The sequence below is a fragment of the Populus nigra genome, chromosome 5 (genome assembly GCF_951802175.1).
Source record: "Populus nigra chromosome 5, ddPopNigr1.1, whole genome shotgun sequence".
Classification (NCBI taxonomy): Eukaryota; Viridiplantae; Streptophyta; class Magnoliopsida; order Malpighiales; family Salicaceae; genus Populus; species Populus nigra.
In genome coordinates, this window is record NC_084856.1 from 20422894 (window position 1) to 20436197 (window position 13304).

At 33.7% G+C, this 13304-nt stretch overlaps 2 protein-coding genes and 2 non-coding genes across 6 annotated transcripts; 3 read left to right on the forward strand and 1 right to left on the reverse strand.

The window, feature by feature from the left end:
- The first annotated feature begins 823 nt into the window (after positions 1–823).
- LOC133695540 (U6 spliceosomal RNA) lies at positions 824–926 on the forward strand. Its single transcript, XR_009842489.1, has one exon. It is a non-coding gene; the product is annotated as a U6 spliceosomal RNA (small nuclear RNA).
- A 2720-nt stretch (positions 927–3646) lies between these two features.
- On the forward strand, positions 3647–6812 carry LOC133695054 (small ribosomal subunit protein uS19u-like). 3 transcript variants are annotated; one of them, XR_009842354.1, is made up of 3 exons: positions 3647–3993; positions 4083–4170; positions 4339–4516. XR_009842354.1 is itself a non-coding variant. In XM_062116816.1 (3 exons), exons 1-3 carry the CDS (start codon positions 3944–3946, stop codon positions 4947–4949), a joined length of 318 nt encoding a protein of 105 aa, XP_061972800.1. In that variant the 5' UTR covers positions 3647–3943; the 3' UTR covers positions 4950–6812. The 3 variants fall into 3 exon arrangements, 2 of the variants coding, with proteins under 2 accessions (XP_061972800.1, XP_061972799.1); XM_062116816.1 differs by lacking the exon at positions 4339–4516 and adding an exon at positions 4770–6812; XM_062116815.1 differs by lacking the exon at positions 4339–4516 and adding an exon at positions 4710–6812 and having other exon boundaries at positions 4083–4165.
- Positions 3663–3765, forward strand: LOC133695541 (U6 spliceosomal RNA). The gene has a single exon (XR_009842490.1). It is a non-coding gene; the product is annotated as a U6 spliceosomal RNA (small nuclear RNA).
- Positions 6813–6929: 117 nt separating the features above from the next.
- Positions 6930–9379, reverse strand: LOC133695053 (probable WRKY transcription factor 74). Its single transcript, XM_062116814.1, has 3 exons — positions 7975–9379; positions 7768–7893; positions 6930–7356 (listed from the first exon to the last, which is right to left on the reverse strand). The coding sequence occupies exons 1-3, from the start codon at positions 8763–8765 to the stop codon at positions 7209–7211; spliced, it is 1065 nt and encodes a 354-aa protein (XP_061972798.1). The 5' UTR covers positions 8766–9379; the 3' UTR covers positions 6930–7208.
- Positions 9380–13304: the final 3925 nt, after the last annotated feature.

Below are 13304 nucleotides of genomic sequence, written 5' to 3' on the forward strand. Positions count from 1 at the left end.
AAATCTTCAACCAAAAGTTTAAAATAGAAAATAAATGCTACCATAATTAATTCTTTAACTATATATGTTTTTGTCTGAATTGTTTTTGTCTTTTTTATCTTGAAATAGTAAATAAATGCTGCCAAAATTATTTGCATCACAAGAAAATATAACTAAAATTAGGTTAAACATTTTTCATAAACAACCTTCTAATTTCATCCTAATTTTATAAAATGGAAGCAATATTGTAGACCTTCCAAGACCAAGAATAGATATTTTCAAGAAATAGAAAAGGAAAACTCATGCATCGCCCCATATTATGTCTCCTATTATTCAAAATAGTAACACCGAAAGAAAATATAATAAAATATTGAGAATTAAGATCAAAATAAAATAATATTTATTATGAACATGGAATTTTTTTATTATTTAAACAAATTTTAATATATTTATTTTTATCTCTTGAACTGAATATATTATTTATTATCTTTATTATTTGTATCTTTTCTATTGTGAAATAGTAAATAAACACAACCTTGATAAACGTTTTTCATAAACAACCTTCAACTTTGAAGCTAATATAATCTTTTGTTCTTTTATTTTGATATGGGTTACTTTTCCAAAAATATTTCTACAAAGTATAAATAATAACACATAAAGTCAAAATAATAAAACAATATCGAGAATTGAGACCACAATAATAGATTACTGCGGGTGACGTAATCAAGTTGAGAGCCAACCCAGCTGAGCGAAACACGTAGTCCCAACAGGACCAGGTATCCCACATCGTCTGGTTAGAGAACCCATGACGTATTTAAGTAGGCAAAGCACAGATTTATGATATGTCCCTTCGGGGACATCCGATAAAATTGGAACGATACAGAGAAGATTAGCATGGCCCCTGCGCAAGGATGACACGCACAAATCGAGAAATGGTCCAAATTTTTTTTCTATTCTCTGCTCCTTTGCTCTCGCTTGCTTCATTCAATGGCTTCCTTTCTCCTTATTTTTTTCAAATGTCATGTGGGTGTGGAGACGGAAGTAACAGTGGCGAGAGGGTAGCCAAGCTCTTCACCGCCAGAGCGTGCTGCAGGCAATAAGATTTTGGGATTAGAAAGTTCAGAAATTTTAGATGGGTAGTTAGGTCTCGTGCTTTTATTTCCGTTTATTTTAATTTGTTTAGGGTTTTGGGTTTATTGCAACGACAGGTTTCAAAGAGGTGTGAAGAGGAAGCCAATGGCATTTATCCTGGTTTTCTGCTTGAGAAAATTCATGGTGTTATTGGCTGTTTGCTGTTGATTATGTTACTTAAGAGTCAGCACCAGATAGCATTCAATCACATATATTCCCTGTATGGGTACAATAGAAATAGGTTAATATTTTTTTTTTTTTACTAATTTTCAATTTCATACTAATGAATGCATTGCCGGATATTTAAAAGCTTTTAAGAACTCTGAAAACTTAACGAAGCTATGAAGTAAGAAGCTCTTGATTTTATAAAAGAAGTGTTGGTTTATTCAATAGAAGGTAGAAACGATACGTATAGCTATTAATTGAATAGAGTTCTGATGACTGCCTCTGTGGTGTAACTTCTGCAAAACTTATTTTGGGTGCAAGTTTCATTGTGCATGTTGTGTGTGCATGTTTCCATGCTTGCAAGCATGCATGTGCAGGTCACTGAGTTTTCAATTTACGTTGATAAAGCTTTACAAAATAAGTGATTGATAAAGATTGCTGCATTCGGGACTTGTTTGTGATAAATGCATCAAACTGTGACCATTTAGAAAAGAGAGATTCTAAAGCTGGCCCCTAAATCAAGTTGCCTTACAAGAAAATTTTAAATTTCTGGTTAAACCCTCATGGTATGGTATATTTTGAGTATAGTCTGTGGTCTCCTCTGTTTTTCGGTGGCTTGGAACAGAAAAGGGAGGCCCCAGATGGTGAGAAGCAAGAGCCCTTGAGGACTCATCTTAGAAATATGATCATTGTGCCCGAGATGATTGGCCATTATCTTTCTGGGTTCTCAGTTTCTTACAAGCCCGTTATGCATGGAAGACCTGGACACACACTTCCAGATTCATTCCTCTCAAGTGAAATGGGACATTTAATTTGGGTGGCTGTGGATTTTTCTGCACCTTTTTTCTTTCTCTAATTAGTTTTTCGATGAATTGTTGTTGTGAACCTGTGATGATTACATGAGGCATATCCAGAGAAGATATGCGATTGCATTTGAGATCTTATTATCAGTGAAAGCTGTTGCATGCAGATTTTAATGTCACTTTGTTCGCTGCTCTTACTAATTGTTTTTTGTTTGATTTCTTTTTTACAGTGTATTTAGTAAGAGCTCAAAAGTTAACTTGTCATATACTCTTGTTTTATCTTATTTGCATAAAGTTTATGATATTATATTTGGATAATCATGTTTTTGAATGATTGAACAAATACATATAAATGTGTGTGCGAGGTTTAGATATGCTTCAGAAGAATAAAATCATTCATGGAAATCATCAAAGATGTAAGATATGGATACATGAAGTTCAAGAACAAGAAATTTGATGAAATAATAGTTTTGATCTCAAGGATCAAGATATTGTAATAAGGGTTTGTCAAAAAAAAAAAAAAAACTTTTCTACTTTGTAGTTAGCTTGATTTGTTGTTTTGGTTTTTTTTTTTATTTTTATTTTTAATATTGAATTGATTGAAGATTAAGTTTTATGGTTTTTTTTTATTTATTTTAAATATAATTATCATGGTCTCATGATCCGGGTTGTGAATTTAAAAAATTAATTAAGATCGATATAATATATTGTCATTTTAATATCTTTTTAAAAAGATAATATTTTTAATTTTTTTTAGTTAAATTATGTTATTATTGGTTGTTTATATTATTTTTAAACTTGTTAAACTGACTGAGTCAACTCTTATATAATTTAGAAAACTAGAAAATATTAAATAAGCTTGAATGTATTTTTTTTTTACTTTAATTGTTTTTTATCATACCCGCTGTGGATTGCTGGACAACAATAATAATGGAAACAAAGAGATTTATTTCTCTACTTTTTAATATAAAAATTTAATTTAAAATTATTTTAAAAATATATTTATTTTTAATTTTTTAACTAACCATATTAATGTATTTTTTTTACTGTAAAACAATGAACGAACACTATTTAAGATATTTGCATAGCTAGGAAATATAATTAAAATTAGGTAATATTTTTCATAAACAACCTTCAACATTGAAGCTAACGAAATTTTATTATTTTTTATTCTGATGTGTTTATTTTTCAAAATAAATCATATATAGAAATAATAAGACCCAAAGTTAAGATAATATCACAATATTAAGAATTGAGACCAAAATTAAAGAATATATGTTATAGTTTAAACTTATTTTAATATAATTTAAACTCAATTAAGTAAATTTTAATTAAACGGGTAGTGACTGTGCCCTTTAGCAAAAGGCATGGATACAGGCGGGTGACACCAAAAACAAGGCTGGGCTGAAATATCTCATCGCCCCAAGTCAAGCCCCATCAATTGTTTACTGGTGGTGACGTAATCAAGTTGAGGGCCAACCCAACTGAGCGAAACGCGTAGTCGCAACGGGACTAGATATACCACATCGTCTGGTTAGAGAACACATGAATTGTTTATATTGGCGAAGCTGAAACGCAGAAGTTGTCCCTTCGGGGACATCCGATAAAATTGGAACGATACAGAGAAGATTAGCATGGCCCCTGCGCAAGGATGACACGCACAAATCGAGAAATGGTCCAAATTTTTTTTCTAATCTCCGCTCCGCTTGCTTCATTCAATGTCTTCCTCTCTCAATTTTTTTTTTTTTTAATATAAATGTCTGGTGGGTGTGGAGACGGAAGTAACAGTAGCGAGAGGGTAGCCAAAGAAGAGAGGTTTCAAGAAGTTCAGTTTTAGAGGCCTTGATTTAGATGCTCTCCTTCACATGTCCACCGATGTACTTGTCAAGCTCTTTCCCGCCGGAGCGGGCTGCAGGTAATAAGATTTTGGGATTAGAAAGTTCAGAAATTTTAGATGGCTGTTAGTTCTCATGCTTTTATTCTCGTTATTTTTAATTTGTTAAGGGTTTTGGGTTTGTTGCAACGACGGGTTTCAAAGAGGTGTGAAGAGGAAGCCAATGACATCGATCAAGAAATTGCGTATAGCTGTAAGGTAATTTCTTTTCTTCTATCTCTCTCTGTATTTGTTTATGACTTCATAAGATAGCAATTCACACTGTGCAATTTGGTATTGAGTAGTGTTATCATGTGTTCATTTCACATTATGGGATGTGTTTTCTTTTCTTTATCTCCACTCTGTCTCTTGTTTGTGTTTATCAAGTTTGCTCTGCAATTGCAATCATGGTGCTTGAAAAGTTATCGAAGAAGAAGCTCGAGTTTATAACAGAAGGGCTGGTTTATTCAATAGAAGTTAGAAACGATGTATAGCTATTAATTGAATAGAGTTCTGATGACTGCCTCTGCGGTGTAACCATTCTGCAAAAATTATTTTGGGTGTTTCTGTGTGCTTGTTTCCATACCCTTTCATGCATGTATTCATGTATGTGCAGTGCAGGTCACTGAATTTTCATTTGGGACTTGTTTGTGAAAAATGCATCAAACTGTGACCATTTAGAAAGTAGAGATTCTAAAGCTGGTTCCCAAATCAAGTTGCCTTACAAGAATATTTTAAATTTCCGGTTAAACCCACAGGGTATGGTATATTTTGAGTATAGTCTGTGGTCTCCTCTGTTTTTTGGTGGCTTGGAACAGAAAAGGGAAGCCCCAGATGGGGAGAAGCCAGAGCCCTTGAGGACTCATCTTAGAAATATGATCATTGTGCCCGAGATGATTGGCCATTATCTTTCTGAGTTCTCAATTTCTTACAAGCTCGTTATGCATGGAAGACCTGGTATTGGTGCAACGCGCTCTTTCAGGTCCATTCCTCTCTAGTGAAACGGGGCATTTACTTTGGGTGGATGTGGATTTTTCTGCACCTTTTTTCTTTCTCTAATTAGGTTTTTGATGAATTGTTCTTGTGAACTTGTTATGATTACATAAGCATATCCAGGGAAGCTATGCGATTGCATTAGAAATTAAATTATTAGTGAAAGCTGTTTCAAATTACTCTTTTCAAACTCTCATATTTTAATCGAGTGTTTGGAAAACATGGTGATTTTAAAAGATTGGTCAGGACAATGGCTAAACCCAAAATCAGAATTAGTTGGATCAAACAAATCGTGAGTTGACTTATCAAGTGATACAAATTTATCCGGATTAACTTTTAAAACCGTTGGAAAAAAAACCTGGCCGTGGCTGAACTTCGGATGACTGTCACCTTGGGTTGGATTGAGTTTAATAGCTATGGTGTGCACGTTTTGGCTGAAGGACGTCCACCTAAAATTTCCTCTTATTATATCCAGCGAACCTGAGTTTTCATCTCAATAAAACTTGGCTTATTGAACTAAAGAAAAGTGTAAATTGAACTAATCAAGAGTGGAAGCAAAGTTAATATTACTCGAAATCAAGTTTAAATTGGCTTTGTCCATCCCAAGAAATCGTCACTGGGAAACTCGAATTCCAATATTAAATAAAGGCAATAAAATGGTATACGGAGCACAACTGAACAATCTGTTGCTAAGGTGCCACCGGTGAGTTATAAATGCTATCCTAAGGTTAGGGATTGATGATTACCATCCAGTCAAATCGCAGCACCATGCCCTCTTCAGTGTCTAGCCATGTCTTTTTCAACCCAATATAGGTGTAAAGGATGAAGGTAGAATTGGAGAGTTGGTGATAAGGTAAACATTTGTAGACGGCTAAAATGAGTGTGTGGTAAAGAGCCATACATTTTGTTCCCTAGGGCAAGGAAGTTCGGTTTCCATGATGATAATGGTGGTGACAGTTGTGGTGGATGGTTGGGGTGGTGGTTGTGGTTTATTTGATGATTGAAAAATATTATTTATTTATTACTGTTTGTTTCAAAAATATTTGCTGTAAAACAAACACCTCCGAGTTGCCAATATGCTTGACGCACGGGGCCAAAATTGCCAGGGTTTGGCACGATTTAAAGGAAAAGTTGCTGTCATTGCTCTAGGGCCTAGGCTATGATGGGTTGCTTTCCTTACTTTGGACTCCGTTTGAAAGCTGCCACTTTAGGACTTGCTGTGCAAAACATTCTTTCTGACAAAGATTTAGTGATGCTCCTTGTGACTTGTGTTTCTGGGCTGGTTTCCTTCACAGAAGAGGGAGCTGCTCGTATGAACTTAAACGAGAAATAGAGAGCCAACTCAATTATTGTGCCCAAAGTGTGAATATGAAGATTCCACAAGTTATTTTACTTGTCTTTCACCTCCATGAGGAATTTGGCTGAGCAACAGGGATGGTATGCTGACCAGATTATAGGAGATGACATTCCCTACCTACTATGAATTCTTCTGCGTGCATCTGATAGGTTGCTCAACGTCTGTCGTGATGAAAAAGCTCAAAGCAGCTCAGAGAGGTTTTCACGTTGCTTGAGACCATAAGCTCCCCAAGTAGCCATGAAAATGATGGCAGTCAGGGTTTGGATAAGCAGGCGACCTGTTTGAAGCTGTGTTTGATACCAGGAAATTATGGAAAAGCTTTTAACATGCCACACTGTTGTTAAACAGGTGAATAGGATCCCTGGTTTTCTCTTTATTTCACTGTAAAGTCAGGAGCAACTCTTCTTTTTATTTCTCTGTAGATGTCAAGGGAATGCTTGTCACAGATAAAACAGCATGTATTAAGTTAATTACTTTATATAAAAAGAGCCGAAAAACGCTGACATATGAAGATCACCATGCCAATAATAGAAGCCAAAATTATACTCGCAAAACATCCTGTCGTGTTTTGCATACAAGAAGTAGAAGAAAACCTGGCACAGAAACAAACTTGGATTTGCAAATGCAATGATCAAAAATAAAACTTGGATTTTGAAGGAAGTACAAGTTTACAATTTGTGATCCCTATTCTATATAAGAGCAGTTCAAACCAGGCTAACCCTAAAGCTAAATACTTAAAAACCCTGTCAATGAATGACGATCTGTTCCATCATATCCCATCTCAGGTCTGAACATCATATTATATACAGTAGTAATTCACAAAGAAACTCCAAATGGTTCCGGTTGGATTTGAACTATTGGAAGTCGAGTTCTTGAAGTGAGATCAAATGAAGAGATCAACTATGTTTCATGTATGCGCAGACTGCGATGAGATCAACCTAGAATGGTTATGGTCACCTTCATAGGTTACAATCAGCATTGAAGGTTCTTCCAGGCATCTCTCAACGTGCTTCCTCGCTGGGCAGCCTCTCAGACTGCTACATTTATAGTATCCCCTGCATTACAAATATTTTTGAATAAAGCAGGTAAACATGCTCATCTAAACAATTCAGACTTTAGCAGCATACACTGATAATTTCTGATTGCTAACCAGGGTAAATGTAAGTGATGCAAAACATTCACACTTTTTTAATAGTATAAACTATATGATACTTATTCTGCAATTAATCAGCTACCTAAAAGACAGAATCTTATTAAGTTATTTATCGGCTGGTTTTTCCAGAGCACAGAGTTGTGCCGGATAACGTTGGCAAGTGAAAGTGAAAAAAATCCTCCAACTCGTAGGAATGTAAATTGTTAACACATCACAACAAAGGAAAACTAAGACAATCTAACATAATGATCAACCGCAGATCATAAAGCTAAACAAATAGGAGGATATTAGAGTGAAGCTTAATCAGATATACCTAGGATGTGGAGAGCCCTTAATTGGCTTTTGTCCATACTTCCTCCATGAATACTCATCAGGAGGAATGTCTGCTACCTTGTTGCTAATTGCAGGAACTTTAATGGATCTCTTCACCCTCAGTTTTCTAAAGACAAAGAAAGGTGATTACAATCAAAATCAACAAAAAAATCAAACATAGAATATAACATGGGGATTTTGATCTTACCTCCTCTTTGAGCAATGACATTTACCACCACTAGCACATTTCGCACTCCCATCTTCTCCTTTACCAGAACACTTCCTCCTTGTTTGTTGTGAGATGTGATCAGATGAGTGAGGCATGCCAATCAAATGGAATGAATCTCCATCAAAATTAGACACAGTACCATCCATGCTCAGAGATGAAATGAATGATCTTGTGGACGACATGGTTGGTGCGCAAGTAGACCCATCAAACTTAAGGTTTATCCCACTATTACTCCTAGAATACACCCTATCAACCTGATACTTCATTTGTTGCTGCTGTTGCTGAAAGTGCACCCTCTGTATCTGCTGATGTTGTTGGAGAAACTGAAAGTTTGGTGGTGGTTTTGTTTGTGCAATTTGTAGAGGAGGCCTGGTGTTTGAGTTAAATTCAAGTACTGGGTTTTCAAGAAACATTTTCTGGGCAATTTGCACAGGAAGTTTAGACTTAGCATCCATGTCACCAAGTGGGGTTTCGAGAAAATTTGGAGGCACCATCTGGAGAGGTTTTGGTGCTAAAATTGTTTTGCAATTAGGACTATCTAGGAAGATGTTTTGAGGCAAAGATGATCTAAACTTCTTCAACTTCCTTACTCTTCCATGACCTAAACCAGTGCTCAAAAGGGATATAACTCTCTTGAACTTAAACACAGTTTCTCCAGTTTCCACCATTAAGTTCCTACCCTGAACTTGATCCTTTGGCTGACACAGAAGGCCAATAACTCTATTGCAGCTCTCGATAGCTGCCTTGTGTGCCTCCTCAACCTCCTCCATACTAACTCAAACTCAAAGAACCAAGATTTATCTGTCAAAACCTCTTAAACCCAAGTTCATCACTTGGCTAAAACAATCACCACAACACAAAATGGCATATACCCAAATAATGAGGTATTGCCAACAAACAAAAGCTCAATACTTTTGCACCATTAAAAAGTTGCTCAAAACACAAGCAACTTGAAGACCAAAGCATCATCGGAGGTACCCGGATTAAAATTAAAACTAGCCATTCTTATTTTGGCTAATTCTGGGCAGGAACCTTGGCTATTCAGGAAAAAAAAAAAAAAAAAAACAGGCAACAGCTTCAAAAACAAAAACAAGAAGATCAAACCTTGTCAAATTTGATAAGTGATCGTGTCATTATAGCTTGAAGCCATGTTGATGGTGGTGTGAAAGTGAAGACACTTGAAGTCTCTTTCGTTAAAATGACCCAAAAGAAAACAAAGTCTCTCTTTAACTTGAAAACAACAACTGCCTGCTACATAAATAAATCAAAAGAAGGAAAAGGAAAAGAATCTAACAAAGGGAGAGGAGAACAGAACTGCTCAGCGGCAGAGCTCAAACATAGAAACAGAAAAAATGAAACTCGTGTCCCTGTCAAAGATCCTAAGCGGGTTCCACTCCAAAAAAACATAGTCATTCTTTTTTACTAGATTTTAAATTAGTTTCCGAATTTCCAAGAGAATAACAGGTTAGTCCTTTTTCTTCAAGAAATTCCATTTTTAATTCCAACATTTTTAAAAACAATTGAAATCCAGGCCCTCTCTCTGTTAGATTGAAGGTTGAGGGATTGGTTTGTGATTTTATAACTTAAGAAGACTTTTGTATCAATTGTTAAACATATAGGGACTAAGATATAATTTCCTCTTCCTTTTGTTTTCTTCTTTCAACTTTATTTTATTTCTTTAATAAGAAATTTAACTTCTTTTCTGCTTTCGAATTATTATTATTATTTTGGTTCTGCAATTCATAGGAATGACCTTTTCTTTTTGTCAAAATGTCTGCCAAAGGTGGGCCCAGAAGTCCACTGTGGACAGTGGATACATGCATCCCAAGATAGCCGTTGGAAGATAGACGTCCAAGATTGTTCCACGTGGATGTACGGGTGACACTTGTCCCAAGAATTTTGATGGGTGCAGCCCTTTTGCTGTCTGTAAACCGGTGAGGTTAGGAGAAAAAAAAAGAAGAAAAAAGGTTTCGGGGTTTGTGGCGGGGCCCATGTCAGGACAAAGTTGACCTCAACAGAGATTCTCTCTGCCCAGCTGAGCCTGAGGCCATGGATGATTGGTGCAAGGAAATGAACTTCTCCATTCTCTCCACTATGGATAATGGCTGGTTAATGATTAGTCTTTTTGATGTATCGTAATTTATCAACACAAAAAGGACTATTTTGGATTAAAAAAAAAAGAGATAGATGATGATATTTCCTTTTCTTGGTTTTTAACCTAACATTTATATATATATATATATATATATATATATATATATATATATATATATATATATTTTGTAGAATCAATTATTGTTGTAAGATCCTCTAAAGTTGCCTCTTTGCACGGGTTGGAGACATGGATTGATATTTTGTTTTTTTATTGAAATAATATTTTTTTAATAAAAAAAATTAAAAATAAAATGATAGGTTTTGAGTTGATGAATTACTAAGCTCGGGATGATTTTATAATTATTATTATAGTTTTAATGATAATAATAGTTATGGAATAATGTAATGATATTTTTTTCTTTCCATAAAAAAAACTTAACATTAACTAAAATATATTTGTCATTATCAAATTGAAAGTGGATAAATAAGTTTTTTTATTGCATGATAAAATGACCAAAACAACTTTGGAAGAAAAAAACTTAAACCTAGCATCAAGGGATGTTTTTGTATTTTCACAATGATTTTTTTTAACCGATTACTTTATTCAAAATTATTCATTTTGAGAAATAAACTACATTATTTTCTTTGATTTTCTTTTACTCAGATTATTCACATCTCATGATCTAGATAAAAGGTTTAATTGGGTGATCCAGGGTTTTTTTAGATTACTTTTTTATTTTTTTTATTTTGGCCTTCAAAATTCAATTCTTTTTAAAATTCAACTTCGTCTTTTTTCCTGTTTAGTTTGCTATTGGATTATTTTTTTTGTATGATTCTACTTGTAAGTTTTGACGACTTCACCAAAGTTTATTGGTACTTTATATTTTTATATTTTTTTTTTCATTGATTTTTTTTCTAATTTGATTTTTTAGTTGTGATTTTTTTAAAAAAAATACACTTCTAACACTCCGCTGCAATAAAAATCAACCCGACCCCGCGATTAACACGAATCACCCTATCTAAGGACCTAGATAGGTAGTGAAGCAAAATATTCTCCATCTCAGAATTTATGAAAATGGTAATAAACTTTTGGTAGAGGCTCTTTTTGTAACTATCAATTCAAATAAATCGATTAGCCACGATAGTCAAAACTCGAAGAATATCATAATAGTTCATCATAATAATTGTTGAATTAATTAATTTTATCATGCTTGACCAATAGCATAAATATATATATATATATATATGCATACACACACATGAATGCCTTTCTCTGAAGGGAAAGTCACATTTTCAACCATGCCCATCCACAACTCCTGCCAAAATCATGGTATGTTAAAGAAACAGGCAAGCAGCCATGATCATGAACCCTGCTTTGCTTTTTCCTAGTTGAAAGCTTGTAGCATCCATTCAGGAACTTACAGCTCTTGCAGCCAAAAGATTCAGCATGATCTTGATGGGATTAATTACGGGGTGTTTGTGCGTGTGCTAGCAGTTATGATTTAAAGTATTTCTCTAGAAATACATCACAATACTATTTTTAAAAATTATTTTTAACATCAGCATATAAAAACATAAAAAAACTTAATTTTAATAAAAAAATTTAAATTTTAAAAAAACACAGTATACCAAAACGCTTTAACAAATTCTATGTCAGGTGTAAACGCCATTGTTCTTGTTGTCATTTATCACTTTAACAGTGTTCAAGGTTCCTTTAAAAATTCGAGGAAGGATACCAAGCAAAAGCATTAGGATTAGATTCAATCTTTGAGGATTTGTTGGCAGCACTAGCGAGGTCTCAATCCCATATCATGACCCCATTAAGCCTCAAGTCTTGATTTGTTGTCAAATGGGTTAATCATTGATCCTATTTTTATCCAATTGTTTGAGATTAATTTGGAAATCTATGCAGCCTTCAATGATTCCTTCCACTAAACAATGACGACCGATGGAGTTGATGATAAGCATGCTTTACATTTTATAGACTTTCAGCAATTCCATAAACTGCGTGTTCAGCTTATAATATTATTCAACCTTCTTATCATGCTTGTCCATTTTTTCTTTTTCTTTTTTTTCTAGAATATACTAAAATTATTAAAAAATAATTAAAAAGATACCGATTTGATATTTTTCGAATAAAAATCTATTTAAAAAACAATTTAGAAAGGGGGTTGATTCGGAAAAACAATATTCCCAAGTCATTTCGTCATTAAAAATTGTGAATGGTGTGTTCATCGATCTCAAATACTAATTAAATTAGTCACTAATTAATCTAGGGTTTGAGTTCGGTTTAATTAAGTGACATTTGTACTAATAATTCAATTACATGACATGTTTGCCTGACGTTTGATGACTAAATGTCCACTAGATTAAGCGAAGATACTATGAACTCTCTTGTCTGTTTTTTTGGTGCTAATCCAATTGTTCATCTTCTAGAAATATAGAATTCATCATTATAAATAAATAAATAAAACATTTAATTCTATAAAGAACCTAATACGCAACTATGACTTTGGCGGATGCAACCAATATTTAAAAAATAAAACATATTTATCAGATAAGATTAATCATATTACTAGCAAAAAGTGGGTCCCCAAGCCAAGATGTTTAAGAAATTAAAGCTTGATAATTTTTTCTTAATTTTTTTTGAGAATAATTAATTAACTATGAAGTTTGATTAATTAAATGGCACTAATTGTGCGCTACACTGTACTTCACGGTAAGCTAATCTTTGTACAGTCCTTAATTAAGGGAGATATTTCGAAGTTTAATACGTCAATGGCATGGCAGGGAAGAAAATGCAATTACTATATATATATATATATATATATCCACTGGCCACCAATTCAATACTTAGAAAGATGTTTTATTTCTCACAGATTTTTTTTATAAAGTGACACATGTTGGGTTGATCTTAAATCAGTTATATCTGGTTTTTGGTTAGTTCAATACTAGGGCATGTGTATAATGTGGGCTGACCAAATTTTATCCAAAGTTAAAAAAATATTAAGAGAATACAAGTATTAGATAAAAAAAATAAAAAATTATAGATTCGGGTCATTAATTATACTAAACTTAATAAGCTCGGTTAATTTAAATAATACAAATAAAAAAATACAACTACAATAAATAAATTAATAAAAGAAATTGACAATGTAAAAAGTAAGAAAAAAAGCTGAGCTCATCTAGATTAGTATACTAAATTTAAGACCTGA